This window comes from Sycon ciliatum, chromosome 13 (genome assembly GCF_964019385.1).
Source record: "Sycon ciliatum chromosome 13, ocSycCili1.1, whole genome shotgun sequence".
In the NCBI taxonomy this organism is placed as follows: Eukaryota; Metazoa; Porifera; class Calcarea; order Leucosolenida; family Sycettidae; genus Sycon; species Sycon ciliatum.
In genome coordinates, this window is record NC_088655.1 from 11,066,075 (window position 1) to 11,081,876 (window position 15,802).

At 45.9% G+C, this 15,802-nt stretch overlaps 1 protein-coding gene and 1 long non-coding RNA gene across 3 annotated transcripts; both read left to right on the forward strand.

The window, feature by feature from the left end:
• Positions 1–513: 513 nt before the first annotated feature.
• LOC135829444 (uncharacterized) lies at positions 514–9,388 on the forward strand. Its single transcript, XR_010555824.1, has 2 exons — positions 514–1,031; positions 7,966–9,388. It is a non-coding gene; the product is annotated as an uncharacterized LOC135829444 (long non-coding RNA).
• A 1,723-nt stretch (positions 9,389–11,111) lies between these two features.
• On the forward strand, positions 11,112–15,359 carry LOC135829445 (uncharacterized). Of its 2 annotated transcripts, none has more exons than XM_065341850.1 (4): positions 11,112–11,278; positions 12,090–12,278; positions 13,162–13,353; positions 14,731–15,359. In XM_065341850.1, exons 1-4 carry the CDS (start codon positions 11,191–11,193, stop codon positions 15,252–15,254), a joined length of 993 nt encoding a protein of 330 aa, XP_065197922.1. In that variant the 5' UTR covers positions 11,112–11,190; the 3' UTR covers positions 15,255–15,359. The 2 variants fall into 2 exon arrangements, with proteins under 2 accessions (XP_065197922.1, XP_065197923.1); XM_065341851.1 differs by lacking the exon at positions 11,112–11,278 and adding an exon at positions 11,305–11,463.
• The last annotated feature ends 443 nt before the right edge of the window (positions 15,360–15,802 follow it).

Consider the following 15,802-nt stretch of genomic DNA (forward strand, 5'->3'; position numbering starts at 1 on the left):
CCGAACCAACGGTCCTCCGAATACTGTGACAGTTGTCACACTGGCTGTAGGTCCATAACTTAAACCTGTACTAGGTGTGTTACTTTGGGGAGGACTGAAAGTTCCAATCCCAGGACGCGATATTGCTCCTAGCTATCAGTAAAAGTGGGTCTAAGCACAAATGTGATATTGGTGTGAACAATGGATGCATTCCTCGAATTTTCTACCCTGCTTGCCAAGACTTCATCGCCGTGCCAATGCGCACTGCGTCTTTCGTATTTTGATATCAGTGTGCAAAGGTGTTGGCGACTGTCAACGAGAGTCACGCCATATCATCCGTGCGCAAACTGTTTCAGCAAAGGATCATCCGATGCCATTAATTTTATTAGGTTGTCATTGCGCCAGAATCTGCCCAGAAGGAAACCTCGTTTGTCACAGGCAAAACACTCAAGCTGAGCTTTCACCAAGAAACGGTTATTAATGTAGATATTCTCCAATCTGCTTATTCGTGTTACTGACATTGGTTCGTCCCACTTCGCATCCCTTTACGCAGCTCGTCAAGAACTTTGGCGCAACGTTCCAGGTTCCCCAAATGTACCCATTTGCCGCACCACCAGGAATTGGACGGCTCGCACAGATAGGGTTCGACCTAATGGGAAACCACTCGTACTTCAGCGTCCTCAAATTGAGTATAAATAACAGGTGCAAACTTGGATTGTAGAGGTCCAGGGACAGTTCTTTGAATTTTCATCAATCCTTTGCGCTCGGTTTTCTCGCAAGGCTGTTGAATCATAACCAAGAGTTTTATTGTACCAATAATTGGCCATTCGTTGAATGCGCTGAATCAATTGCGCTTCGTCTTCTCCCAGAGCTGTTGGAGCGTAACCAAGCGCTTTATTGTACCAACTGGCCTTTCCAACCACGGTTCACAGTAGTGACAGAACTACACTGTTCAAGAGGCATGTGTGTCAGCACGGATCCAGCATGGCGGTTGAAGTTCGGATTGCTAGCCAGCGCATTGGTGACAGTGCTCCTGATGATTACCTCCCTAGGTTAGTGCTTGCATCGATGTGTTCTTTCATATTACAGTGAACCTGTCTAGGACGACCGCTCAAGGGACCTTCAAAGTGTAGTCTCTATAAGCAGGCGGTCTCCTTATCCAGGGTTATTTTGCTGGGGAAGCATCCCTTGGTTCTGGCCGCATTGATCGTCTGGGACAGGTGGTCGCTTATCCGAGCGGTCGCCTTGACAGGTTTTACTGTATGTATTGCATTGCCGTTTTGCTGGTGTAGACACAGTATTGACATGCTAACAAAAACGTCCAACTCGGGTAGGGAGCGCTTGTAAATGTGTTGTGTTTCTTGAATCTTGACCCCCCTCCAAACTTACAACCAAGAGGTACATGTACATGTACACACACATACATGTAATCGAGAAAACAGGCTAGCGTCTACCAAAGCAAAGGCCAATCTGGTCAACACAAAGCCGATCAGAGTTATAACGGTCAAAATGCACAAGTTGCTCATTGTTGTGAATTTCAAGTGCAAAAAATACAATGTACATTATTATTTTATTATTGTGCAGGCAGGCATAGTGGGATGGTCTAAGACCATGATTGAGAAACAGAGGGTACCAGGTTCAAGTCCTGCTTGGAAGCGGAAGGAATTTTTCCAGCCGTGCTGCGACCCACAGTTAATTGGGAACTCGTGGCCTGGCACGAGGGAAACATGGATGCAGTGAATGGGATTTCGGTCTTTGACCACTTTGTGGTGGGTCTGATCTACTCACCTCCCACCGCTTAGGAGCTGCATCTGCGCCTTGATCCAAGAGGGTGGTGGCGTTCCTGCGGATGCGGAAAACTGGGCCTTTGGCCGAGTCTCACGCGAACCGTGAATTTTTTTTTTTTGCTTGTTCGCCAAGCAAGCGTGGCTTGTCTTCGCATAAGCCAAATGAACTAAAGGAAATAATGAGGAATGAGCGAGGCCAATGAGGTGCACAGTGGGTTGGTCAAAGACCATGATTGAGATACGAGAGGTACCTGGTTCAAGTCCTGCCTGGGAGCGGTTTTTCCAGCCGTGCTGCTACCCACAGTCAACTGGGAACTTGTGGCCAGGCACAAGGGGTACATGGATGCAGCTAATGGGGTCGCTTTCGGCACTTGTGCCAGTGGTTGTGAGACTTACCCACTCACCCCCACCGTTAGGCGCTGCATCTGCCGCTAGGGTTTATCGGGTGTTAGCGGCCGTCGTGAGTTCCCTTCGGGAACGGATACGATAATTTACTTTATTTACTTAATGAGGTGAACATACGCGTGCAACGGCAGAATAGGCAAAATGACCAATGTACATGTATGTAGTGTTTCGTACTTTAGTCTAACCAGACCAACCAGAGAGCCAAGACCTTAGTTCTAACTGTTGTACTACGATAAGACAAAGAACCTAGAACACATGCAATCTACTAGATTATACATACGGGCTAAAGTGGGAAGGAGGAATGGAATGCTAGATCATGTAAGTGGATCATGATGATGGGAATGATATCGGAATGCATGTATGCATGGGCTTCATGCATCTAGTCACATGACACTACACCTCCCTTTCTTTGAGGTCGTAAGAGCAAATATGGCAGTAGATTAAGAAGATGGAGAAGATACCTAACTGGACGACTTTGAAAATGAAAACAATAAGACCGTTGCAGAAGGGATCCATTACAGAGTGCTGAAAGCACTGGTCTGTCCGAGGGAGTATTCTAGTATAGTGCATTGTACATGTACATGTATATCCTCTCCTCTTACGAAGAAAAGACCTAAGGGTGTACAGAGGACACACAGGCACATGCAAGCCATTAGAAAAGAGAACGAGCAAGAGAGGGAGAGACAGAAGAGTGGAGTATGTTGTTTGGAGAGACCAAAGTTAGAAGCGATCGGGAGCGTGAACGACACGGCCGCGAGCCGTGACATACTTATCAGGCTGGTCTTGAGCTGGAGGGGTCGATGGCAAGTTGGGAACTGCAGGACACGGCGGAGTAGAAGGTTGACTGGCTGGGGGATCAGGATCGGTAGTAGCGGCAGAGTGACCAGCAGGCGGCAACTGTTGCGGCGTTGGCATTGGGACAATGTGCCGCCGGTTGCGTCTGAACTGGCCCGATGGGGTTGCTACGATGTAGGAGCGCAAGGCTGGTTGGCTCATCACGTGGCCAGACTCTTCACGATCAGGTAGATACACAGGCTGTTGGGGACACAGAGACGGCAGTGTCCGGGCTGCATGGCGACTGGCATGGTTGGTGCTTTGGCGATCCTTTAAGCGCTGATCCGCGGCACGCAGGTCGCTCTGATCGACTGGATGCGACTGTCGCTGTGTTGGAGAGAGAGGTAAGAGTGACTGCAGCTGGCGGTTCATCAGAAGCTGGGCTGGACTCTTACCATTCTCCAAGGGAGTGTTGCGGTACGCGAGTAGTGCGAGGTGCCAATCAGTGCCCTGAAGGAACAGAAAACCTGGGCGGGCTCGGGCGCCGAATAAGACGTAGAAGGCGCTCCACCGGAGGAGCTACCTGAACCACCATTGCTGCCTCCGCCACCGGCGGGGGAAGATCCGCGGGAAGCGGGTTGAACCGAGCTGGGGTCCGAAGAAGACATGGCTATCCCACCGCTGCCACCATGTAGTGTTTCGTACTTTAGTCTAACCAGACCAACCAGAGAGCCAAGACCTTAGTTCTAACTGTTGTACTACGATAAGACAAAGAACCTAGAACACATGCAATCTACTAGATATTATACATACGGGCTAAAGTGGGAAGGAGGAATGGAATGCTAGATCATGTAAGTGGATCATGATGATGGGAATGATATCGGAATGCATGTATGCATGGGCTTCATGCATCTAGTCACATGACACTACAATGTAGATGATAATTATCTTCAGCGGTATGGTCCACCTCCCTTCGGAAAGCACGCTCCCCACCCTCCCAGTCTATCTTATCCAGTATGTACACACGCACGCCCACCCACCCACACCCGCACACAAACTCCACACACGCTGTCCAGACCAGCTCACGCCGACGCTACATCGAATGTGAACAGGGCTTGAGTTTTTTTATTTTTTTATTTTTTTTATTTTTTTACTAGAGCCACGTAAACCCGTCATGTGTGAGCCATGAATAAGGGGAGTGGTGGCGTGGTCTGGGATGCTCTGCCGACCTTGGGTCTCGGCTTCATCACAACCAGGCGCGCCAATAGCAGAGAGAGAGAGTTCCGCTGTACATCGTAGTATGCATTAGTGTGCGAAGAGGGATCCAGTAATGGCCTTTTGAACTTGAACATGAGCATTGTGTTTACGATGTTAGTTTTCTCAGTCACAAAATACTCACGCAACGTGCAAGATTTGAACTTTCTCGTGTGAATACTCTGCACCGCCTGTCCACTTCCGAGCAAACATTCCATGGTGCAGTTACACCCCGCGTGAATCACCGCGTGATGGATTTTAATTGCCCGACGGAGTGCAAGGAATTCGCTGGCTTATTTGTGGCTAGAATTCTCCACTTGCGGCACTGCCATCGCATTGAACCCACACAGATACCAGATACGCTCCAGCGGCGGATCCAGCGATCTCTACAGGGGGGTTCCAGTATAGTCAAAACTGAATGCTAGTACATGTAGCTGATACTTCAAATTACATGTACATGTACATGGACAACGCATATGGTTGCCAGTAGTACATTTACGAAATTTAGGGGGTTCTGAGGAACCCCTGGATCCACCCCTGCGCTCCCCGCCAAGACACTATAAAGGCTTTGAACGCCTTTGAAACGTCTTCTTGGTCACAAAGGCGTGCCAATGATATTCACACAAGAGACTTACTTGCTAAGGACAGGCATAAAACTGTCATGAGGATGACGCATGCTCACCCAATTCATCTGAACATGATTACCAGCGAGCTGTAATTCGGAAGTGGCACTACAAACAAGCAAGTGGGTACTGCATGGCAAAATTCAACAAAAGGGACTCAAAACTCATAAAAAAAATCAAAAATCGCCAAAATTCAGAAAATATTCAGAACTTTTTGTGGAAACCCCTACACTCCATGGACTTTCTCTTCTCGTTCATAACTACACAAAGTCATGCATATCATGCAAAGTACATGTACATTATGACACATGAAGCGTTCAATGTCCACTTTAGAAAATACTTGTAGTAAGCGTTGAGGTTCAGTATGCACAATGGGTCAAGTTTGAACAAGCATGGCGTCTTTTAGCATTAGTACACTGCTGGCAACTGAAATCCGACCCCCCTAGCGGTGCGCTAGCCGCGTTAGCGATTCGTAGGAGACGCTAGGGGGGGTCGGATTTCAGTTGCAAGCACTGTAGTAGTAGCAGCCGTAGTAGTAGTAGACTATGGGTGCTACTGAGGGTTCGTCGATCAAGCTGAAGGTCGGATTGCTAGTCAGCGCTCTGGTTACGACCACGCTATTGATCACAGCATTAGGCAAGTATAATAATTGTAATCGTTGATTGGAATATTCATAAGTTTAGGGAATGCGAAAGGGAAAAGTCTAAGGAAAGAGTTGACTGTCACCATCAGAAATCGAACCGGGGACCTTTACTTGAGGCTACCGATGCTCTGATCTTTTTTTTCTTTTTTGGTGTGTTAAAAAAACCCACTGAGCTATGGTGCAGTTGTCATCCCAGCAGAGACCATTCAACATTTTTGTCAGACTTCGAAACTGTCACTTCCTGTGAATCTGCACAGGCTTGTGGGACGTAGCCCTCACTATACCCACACACTTCACGTACAAACTAGTACGCGGGCAGCCCCAATGTATCGAATTGTTGGAGTAGTGATACATCCACATGTTTGTTCAGATCTATGGAAGCCCCGCATCATGATCCTAAACAGCAGGGTAGTGTTTGGAAGACCCTTCCCTGACCTCCGGTGAATCGCAGCAAAAATTCCATTATGGGAGCGATCCTTTCGAACAATTGTGAGGTCGATTTTTAATATTAAACTTCCGAAAAGATAATAATGATATTGTAAAAATGGAAGTAAAGTTCCCACGTCCGTGTTACAAATGGCTATACAATTCTATCGAGAGACACAACCAGCTTAGAAAGTTTCGCTTGTGCCAGGCCACCAAGTGAAAATACGGACTGGTGAGGACGAACGTACAACGACAACGGAAGTGACAACAACAATCAATATTCGAAAACGTGGTAGACCGCGAAAACTAACCTCAATATCGGACACCGGACAAGTTGGAGTAAGAAGCTCAATAGAAATCCGCAATGGAGGAGACGTAGCGGAAAGGACACTGGGTATCGCGCACCCAACGGTTAGTGTCAAGAAACGTGGAAGGCCGTGGAAACGCGAAGATACAGATAGTGGTGATGCCACGAAGAGGCGAGATGACGGGACATTGGAGGAGACAACACCCAATGGAGCTAAGAATCGCACTTCGTCAATCAAGCAACATCTGTCAGCCCGTACCAATTGTCGTGAGTTGTACAGTGATAATGTTTTCTCAATATTGTCACGTGGTAGATGTGCGTTGCATTTGGCTGTGTTAGAAGCTTTGTATATCCGTAAGTTAGATCCTGAACTTTGCGTACAAAAAGAAAATGTGTTGTCGCTACAATTGTTTGGTGTTGCTCCTCGTCGAGGTGGTAACAATGTAACTTAATTTGCTCACTATGTTGTTGTCACTATTATTATTTTCCTTCGAGTTTTGTGTCGTGCTAAACTTGATAATTTTCCACCTTGCCACGAGTGTTGTTATCTAATTATCTTTACGCTATTATAAGTTTTAGTCTTTCCAACTTGAGCCATTCCCTGTATAATCCTTGATGAGAAGGGACCAAAAACGTTCGGATACTTATGACAAGTGCCTTATTATGACTGGATGTGTGTTTGCGTGGATACTTGCGACCCATAACTTACCTTCGTTTTAAAGTATTATCCGCCTCCGACCTCTTTAAAAAATTATTATTATTATTATTATTATTATGAAATGACATAAAGGCAATGTGCTAATCGAGGGGTTCATTTGATTGAAAGAACAGTATATGTAGATGTAGATGTATGTACAAGTACAAAGACAAGTATGGATTGATGAGGAGAGAAATGGGGAAAATCAACTGCAAGGTGGCGGAATTCCGTTTCTTGTGAAGCTTTTGTGTTCAATCTTACATTTCAATTGAGTGTTGTGTCTATTTTCGAATTTGGGTTGTCTTTTTGCTTCGGTTCTTACAGTCAGTTAGGCAGGCACAGTGGGTTGGTCTAAGACCATAATTGAGAAACGAGTGGTACCAGGTTCAAGTCCTGCTTCGAAGCGGAAGGATTTTTCCAACCGTGCTGCGACCCACAGTTAATTGGGAACTCATGGCCTGGCATGAGTAAAACATGGATGTGGCAAATGGGATTAAGGCCTTTGGCCTCTGGCTGGTGGATCTGATCTATCCTCCCCCACCGTTTAGGAGCCGCATCTGACGCCTGATCAGCGGGTGGTGGCGTCCCACGGAAGCGGAAAGGTGGTTCTTGACCAGGGAGTTGTACGACTCCTAGTTCTTGACCTGCCCGGTACGCGAACCCCTTGGAATTTTTTCTTTCTTTTCTGACAGTATGGTGTCACGCTATGGAGTATGGGCGTTGTGAATAAAACCATTCTCAACTGCAGAGTACAGTCATTCCGTTATGAACTAGTGTTAAGCTCATACCCATTCATGTACATGTATAACACTCAAGGAAAGGATCCAATGTTACGAGGTATGACTATCGGTTCACACATGTTACCAAAGGATGGTCAGCCAGGCAGTGCGATAGCAAATCACAAAACTGACAGGCGTACTGAGGCATTAGATAATCGTATGCACATACATGTACATGTATAGTGTGCAGTGTACATGTAGGAACAGGTTTTCAGTGCCCAGTCTTTAATTAATTTATCATACTGTGGAATTATTTGTATGGTCTTGCGTGCGCGTTTGTTTGTTACGCAGGTCTGTTCATGCTAATCTCGGCGTTTAGCTTCCTGGGCGTTCGGTTCACATTCACGGATACTGTGCTGCAACTAACGGTGGAGTTGGCGGAAAAGTACGGCGCAGGATATGGCGTGGCATGGGTCAGCATTATAGCCTGCACAGTGACTGCTGTGTTGGCTCATTTCCACCACGGCTCGATTGAAACCACCGCCGACACCAAGTAAAGCTCTCTTTACACCGCATTGAAATGTGAGCACTGACAGTTGTGAAGGACTTTCACCCTCAAGGAAAGATCCGTCCGTTCTAATCCAGCTCCATAATTGGGTTAACCCATCAGATCAGAGGCTCTTGACGTTCTGGTTACGGTAGTTGCAGGCGAGGTATGCTGGTTTTCTAACACCTCAAGATGATACTTGGATGGTGCCTGTTGGCGACATAATTATAACTATTTAGGTTTTCAATTTTTTCCGGAAATCAACACACATTCCAGCTTTATGCTGGACCAATATACATGTACATGCACACACTAGGTCTACATCTCGACACCCAGCTTCGGTGGGATACTCAAGTTGCAACTACTACACGGAAGACCTCCCAGAAACTGACGGCGCTGCGAGCCATTCGCTCCTGCTTAACTGAGCAACAAGCCCTGCTATTTTACAGATCGTTAATACTACCGGACATGTTGTATGGATCTAATGCCTTCTTCTCGGTTCTCTCTGCGCACCAACGGCATCAGCTTTCGGTCCTCGACAAGCGATGTATCCGCTGCGTTGCCAACCAGCCATTCCCCTCCCACACAGATCCCATCTACACCCGTCTAGGCCTCATCCCCATCATCCAAAACGCCCACTGTAAACTCCGCCTTCTCATGCTTCGTATCCACACCGCCAGAAATAGTAATCTCCTGTCCAAGCGCCTACGTCGCCAGACTGAAGGCGTCACTCGGATCAACGATCCAAATGCGTATGTTGTCCCTGCCACCAGGCGAGTCTCTGGTGACTGTCGGCCGCTCGTTTCTGCTGTTAAATTATGGAACGCCCTGCCCCAAGAGTTCAAGTCCCTCGCCTGCCATAGATCATTCAAGAGACTTTTAAAGGTTTATTTTTATGGTTAGCCAGCATCTAGGCTTGGACTTGGAGTCGTGACTCAACTGTGACTCAACTGTGCTTTCTTCTTCTTCTTTTTTCTTCTTTTTTCCCCTTTCTCTTTTTTCTTTTTGAGTATTTGCAGTCTGTGTTTTCTGTGTTTTTCTCTCTTTCGTGGAGGCTTGCTTGTTGTATCCTTGGCTCTCGGCCGTTACTTTATCGCCATCATAATATTGGGCACCATTGCCCGTTTGGTCTGCGATACAAAATAAAATTTCAACAACAACAACAACAACACGTAGCCATTATTGTTCTTACGCACATTGTCAAATTGCATAGTGATGAAGTCAGTATTGATAGGGTTGCTGTATTTTAGAGCTCCACTGCATCAAATTGTACATCTAGGAGTGTGCCCATCATTTCACCAAGATCATCTACATGTACATGTATAATTATTCGACATGACAGGCATGCTGTACATGTACATGTACAATCGAGCCCTGATCCTTTCAAGCCAATTGTGAAAATTGCATGCTTCAGGCACGCAAAGAATGCTGTGTTGTGAACTTATTTTGTTTTATACCGGTAGGCATTAATGACACCAGAAATTTACTTGCACTCACGCTGCTTCTGGAAAAGAATACACACGTAGAATAATGTTGTCCATTTATACATGTATGACTAGACTCGGAGGGAAGGCCAAGGATCAATTTATACTTTTATAGCAAAGAAAAGGACCTAGAAACTACTCATTACGCTATCTGTATCATATCGACTAACACCACCATCCGCCAACGTTTTTCGCAACTGAGACTTTCGGGCAATGAAATGCTTCACACCATCCGCAACAGAACGCCTGCCTGCCAGGGAGGAATGACACCTTTTTAGGAAGATAACTTTAGCAAGGAACTGGTCCTGCAACATCAGTTTCACTGCAATGGGGACTGAAACGTGGACAGAACTCAGCCATGTGAAAATGAGTGAAAACCTAAATTTCATTTTTTTTGTTCAGTTTCGTAGAGCCTATAACACGTGGAACAGGCAGCTGCAGATCCAGCGCTTAGCAATGGGGGTGAACAGTTCAATGAAACACTTGTCATAATAATAATAGATACCTGAGGCAAGTAGAGCAGTGATACTACTGGTGAACTCGCTTCTATTGGCTCATTATCTTTCCACCACTTGTGGTGGCATACATGTACATGCATATAACACATGTACTCGTATTACTCCAGCTGTCCTGTTCGTGATACAAGCAGGAGCAACCCTCTGTTCCATAGTCAGGGGTTTCAGAGCAATCCTTCAAATCTACCAAAACAAACAAAACAAACTTGAAGGAGAGAGGGAGAACACTTAATTCAAAAAGTAACAGTTGCAGTGCAAAAGAAGTGCTTCAATGGCATCGGAGCTACACCCATCCTCATCTGGGAAGAAGGCCAGAATCAACAAAGTCGTAATGTACAAATATGGTTACGTTCGTGATAACGGCGGTCACACCACTACTGGGCAAGGTCCCACATGGCGTGTACGAGTCCCTGATTTAGACCGAGTGAGAGAGTGCCGAGTTAAGAGCTATAACAAATCTGCATAATTAACGTCACGTAGACACCACCTTGAAGTTGAACATCATTGTGTTGGCTCGATTGACGAAGGCGTTGGTATAGCAGATGGCACTCACCACTCTCATCACGGCACTAGTTACAAAGATTGTTGTTTTGAGTGTCTCGACTACCCCAGTTTTTCCCAGTTCCGGCACCAACAAAATAATAAAGATTACATGGACTGGATCAGTGCATGTCTACCTCATAGAGTCATACTGGTCGTATTACTTGCTAGTTGCCTCCTGCATGAAGGGTAGCGCATTTTTGTGCCCACTTGATTTAAAGATTGGCTGACTCATGACTTCCAACCCCACGCGCAAGAGAGATCCATCTTACCATCGACAACATTATAATTCTTATACATGTAATCACCAAATCCGCGTGATCGAACCACTTAGTATTTTACTGAGTAATCAGCGGCCACTACTTGCATGTCGTATTGCAACCACTGGAGTATATTATACCGAACTAAAACCATGGGTGATCCCATTTTCGTTCAGGACAGCGTTGGTGCAAGGTCGATTTATGCTTGAAAGTCTGAAAAGCACTGAAACATGGAGCTTGAGAGGAGAATATTAGTACTTCGGAATGCCCTGATCCTCTGCGTGCTGCTCGCCTTCATATTCATGATTGTTGCGGAAGGTTAGAAATTGCAATGCGTGATCATGCTTGTTCGCTTTCTCCTTCCGTACTGTAAAATGTAAATATAATTATTGTATTGGAAAGTAAAGTAAAAGTAAATTATCGTGTCCGTTCCCGAAGGGAACTCACGACGGCCGCTAACACCCGGTAAACCCTAGCGGCAGATGCAGCGCCTAACGGTGGGGGTGAGTTATTGGAAAGACCGTTATGCAATATTTACGCATTCATGCAACGAGGTACATGTATATTATATGAAAAATATCATGGTTGGCAAAACAAAGTACCCGTCTTAGTACCATGATGCTGGTCAAAGTCAGCTTGGCAATGGTCCGTAACATGTGGGCAAATCTATTCGGTCGTGTCCGTGAGTTTTGTTTCGTATCACAGCATTTGGTTGCAATTGGTTGACTTATGAGCCCACTCTTCAATCACCTGCCCACCAAGCATTCCAGCCGCTATTTTGGGTGTACCTATATTTTCGGCAATTTTACTCGTAGGTACATCTGTTTTGTACCACACTATTTCCATAGCTGTGCAAACACTGACACACATCCTCCTCTTGGTGACTGCTTCTCTGTATCTTCATTTAAAATGTCTGTTCACCGACATTGGTCGTGTTCTCCTAAACCGAAATGTTTTGTGCGCCTACATTTCCTGAAATAGAGTACACCAGTCGTTGAAGATTCGGCAACATAGGGCTCAACAAAATATCGTCTTGAGGTCTGTTCTGCGTTGGCTAGCAGAGTTTGGTTGGACACGTACATGCTCATGTATCTGTGTGGTCTATTTCGGTGATTACATTTTGCCGCAGCTTCTACCACATGGTTCGACAACACGTTCATGGACCGAGAATCTGTGGGGAGGTTTCGCTTCGACGAGCTATGGATAGCAAGGAGCGGTCTGTGGCGCCACTGCCGGGGCCTGCAAACTTTCCCCGACACGATATTCGCACGGGAGGTGACGTGTAGAAAATATGACTCCGCTGCAAGAGGTTTTACAGGTAATTCATAAAGGTATTACACACAGCCCCGTAGTTATGGGTTCACGAGGTACATACATTTGAGAATAATATTTAAATAATGATAATTATACGATGCAATTTCAATATTACGTACATGTACATGGTACACTGACTTGTCAGTTTGAGCACTCTGGCAAGGTACGTTCGGGCCTGATTGGAAATTTTTATTTTCATTGCTATCATGTTCGGCCTCATTTCCTCTGTGCTGCGCTGATGAGTTCACAAAGAACGAAACAGCATGCTGTCCGCAGATTGAGTGTACATGGTACATGTACATGTACGACAAATCATATGCTAACACATTGAATGACCATTGTGCCAAAGGTACACGTATGTCCCCCGAAGCTCCACTTGACTCACGACAGATGCACGCTAGCTATAGCTTCATTTGGAAGGAATTTCGCTCGAGTTTTCCCAGCACTCGAGCACACCAGAGTGAATTTGAGAACAATGCACTAAATTAATGCGGGGATGAGAAATCAGTGGTTGGGAAGCTTGATAACGAAGTTCATGATCACTACAGGAATAAATCATGGTATAGCCGTTTATGCGAAGGTCATTATTGATGTTGATGTTGTTGTTGTATTTTATTTAAAGTCGCACCGCAACCAAGCAACTATGCCTTCTTACATGTACATGTACCGGTACATGTAAGCGTGCGACTGAACATGATTGTACATGTATTGTACATGTACATGTACATGTACATGTACAATACATGTATGAAGAAAATGCTACGCAATAAATGGAATGGAATGATTGTTGACTAGCGGAGATTGGTAAGATTGTCATGCAACCAGTGGCTGTGGCTGATTCTATTTTTGTCTGCGTTCGTTTCTCACTCTGTTTTACTATAATGTAGGTTCTCTTCGATCAGCACAAGCCTTTTCGGTGATAGCCGTGTTGCTATTGGGATTCGGTGCAATATGGTCTGTTTTGCTTGAGCTGAGGATGATCCTGCAGGCAGTGTTCCGGATCCAGGCACCTAGTGCGCATGCGGACACGCTGCAGAAAGTTGCACAGCTTGGACCTCGTGTGCTGTTTTCCGCTGCTGGTGAGTGCACGCATGGGACAAACTATTCGCAAGCATAATCGCAAGCATGAAAATAATTGGAGTTACAATAACCTTTTGTTCAACCTTACTTGTAGCCAGCCAGTTATGTGCTCTCAGCGGTGGGTATCATGAGGACAGTATCTGGGAAACACGTCTGTTTAACGCGTAAGGCACGCTGGGTATGAATCATTTCAAGCGACAGGATGGGCGATAGTCAATGAGAATTCTGCCTGTCGACCCACCCTCATTCTAGTGCCCTATCAATGCGTCACAGCTCGTTTTCTTTACCCCGACTCCCATTGCTATGATGCTTCTCTTTACCCCGACTCCCATTGCTATGATGCTGCTCTTGTCTATCCTTATCTACGCAATACAACTTGCTCCGACCAACTACTAGGCATGATGCTCCTCTTAGTCCCAACCCCTGTAATTCTAGATAGTGTCATAGTTTCTCCGTGCATCTTACACGGGCAATCTCATATCATGATGTCACTGGCCTGACACAACAACTGAAGAAAAACAAAAATATAAGCGCGCAATCTCATATCATGATGTCACTGGCCTGACACAACAACTGAAGAAAAACAAAAATATAATTTGTAACACGGAAATTGTGGGCACAAGTTATGCGATCGAGTTCACCAACTGAACCAGATTTTGAGCAGTCGGACGGGCACATTCTAACACAAAACTGACAAAGAGTATTGAGACATTTCGTTGGTTAGCGTTATCCAGCAGTGCTCAAGCTGACTTTCATGCTGTGGAATGTCTCAGTACTCCTTGTCAGTTTTTTGCTAGATTGTGCACGTCTGACTGTTCAAGATCTGGTTCAGTTGGTGGACTTGATCGCTTAACTTTTGACCACATTTTGCCACGTTGCAAAAACAATCTGTGCAGAGGTATATATATGCTGCTTTAGAACTACCCTGTGCAGAGATACAGCAACCATGAGTTCATAAATTGCGATTGGAAATATGAGATGCCTTACCTTGCCTGAGAATGAAAGTATAGCATATTTTGGAGGAACGGCTGGCCAAAAGCGAGAGGACTGGTATTATGTTGTTCCAGACCAAACGTGCTGCATTGTATTCAAGAAGCCGTAACGACACACCGATAATTTTTGTACTGCAGGATGGTGTTTGATCTACGCTGTATTCAACACTTCATGAACCTTCATGGCGTGGCATGCCACGCTGAACGCGTCTGGTTGCGTAGTGGTACATCTTAGGCTTTCTCGTTTAGCTTTAAGATCTGCATCCGCGCCATAGATCTTTGTAGGGTGGTGGCGTTCCTACGGATGCTGAAAACCTAGTCTAACTGAATCTCAAGAGAATTGCGAAATGTTTTCATCTCGTTTTTCTGAATTTCCATGTGCAGCTATATCTATGGGGCTAGCAGGGTTTGCTTTCCTCCCATTCGCCTACGGTGAAGACATACCCAAGGGTCGATCTGACTTCCCGGTCCGATTTGGCGGGGGCTATGCTATAGTCTGGCTGAGCGTTGTGGTGTCGGTGGTCGCTGCTGTCATCGCACACTTTCATCACAACGACATTATGACTGTGCCTACTCAGAAGAGTCCAGACGCCTCAGAGCCGACGCAGATCACAGGTGGGAATGTGCCAGGGAATGATAGTGGTGCTGTAGCATCACCCAGCGTCGTTCCAGTGGCATCACCCGTCAGTATCCCAGTCGCCATGCCGGTACAGCCTCCCGTGTCCCTACCAATGGACGAACCTAAGAAACAACCCTTGACGTCTCCGGTCAAGTCACCGAGAAAATCCCCAGTAGCTCCGCCACGAAAATCATCTATGGAACCGCCAAAGAAACTTCCGATAACGCCACCTAAGAAGGCACCCAAGCCTTTACCCAACGCCACTCAAGCATCCAACGGCAACGCATGATTCATGATAAAATAATGTTATTGTTTATGTCCTTGAGGACTTCAGCACACATTCTATCCTATTCAAACACGTGGCTCATTGACTGTTTAGGCTGCATCACTGCCCCATTAAGGTGGCAGACGGGTCACAGGCGGGTCAAAAATCGAAAAAATCGAAAGTTGTCAGAATATGTTCATTGATATCTCAAATGAAAGGTATAGCTCTGTAGTATATGTTACTGAAATTTTAGCATCGTCAGACCTCTCTGTGTGGCACTACAGCCCGTCAAAGTTAGCCCTTTGCGTTGAAAAATTCAAAATTTGAATTGAGAATTTATTGGAAACACATCCGGCGTAACCTATAGATTTATAGCAGTTCCAGCGGTTTTACGCTGCCAGGGGAACCATGCTGGTCATTCCTCGTGCGGATGAGCACGAGGACTGATCCACATCAGTTCAGCTGCACAATGTAGCTGGCTCAGGCGTAGGCGTGGGCGTGCGTGCGTGCTTACAAAAATACTCAACAGTTGTGACCAAATTGTCACGATCGCACTGACTGTTTTTCCGGAT

Excerpts from the sequence above, each read along its gene's own strand:
- LOC135829445 (XM_065341850.1), top strand. The coding sequence starts at position 11,191 with ATGGAGCTTGAGAGGAGAATATTAGTACTTCGGAATGCCCTGATCCTC. Across the intron at positions 11,279-12,089 it reads ATTCATGATTGTTGCGGAAG|CTTCTACCACATGGTTCGAC; the intron begins GTTAGAAATTGC and ends ATTTTGCCGCAG. Across the intron at positions 12,279-13,161 it reads CGCTGCAAGAGGTTTTACAG|GTTCTCTTCGATCAGCACAA; the intron begins GTAATTCATAAA and ends ACTATAATGTAG.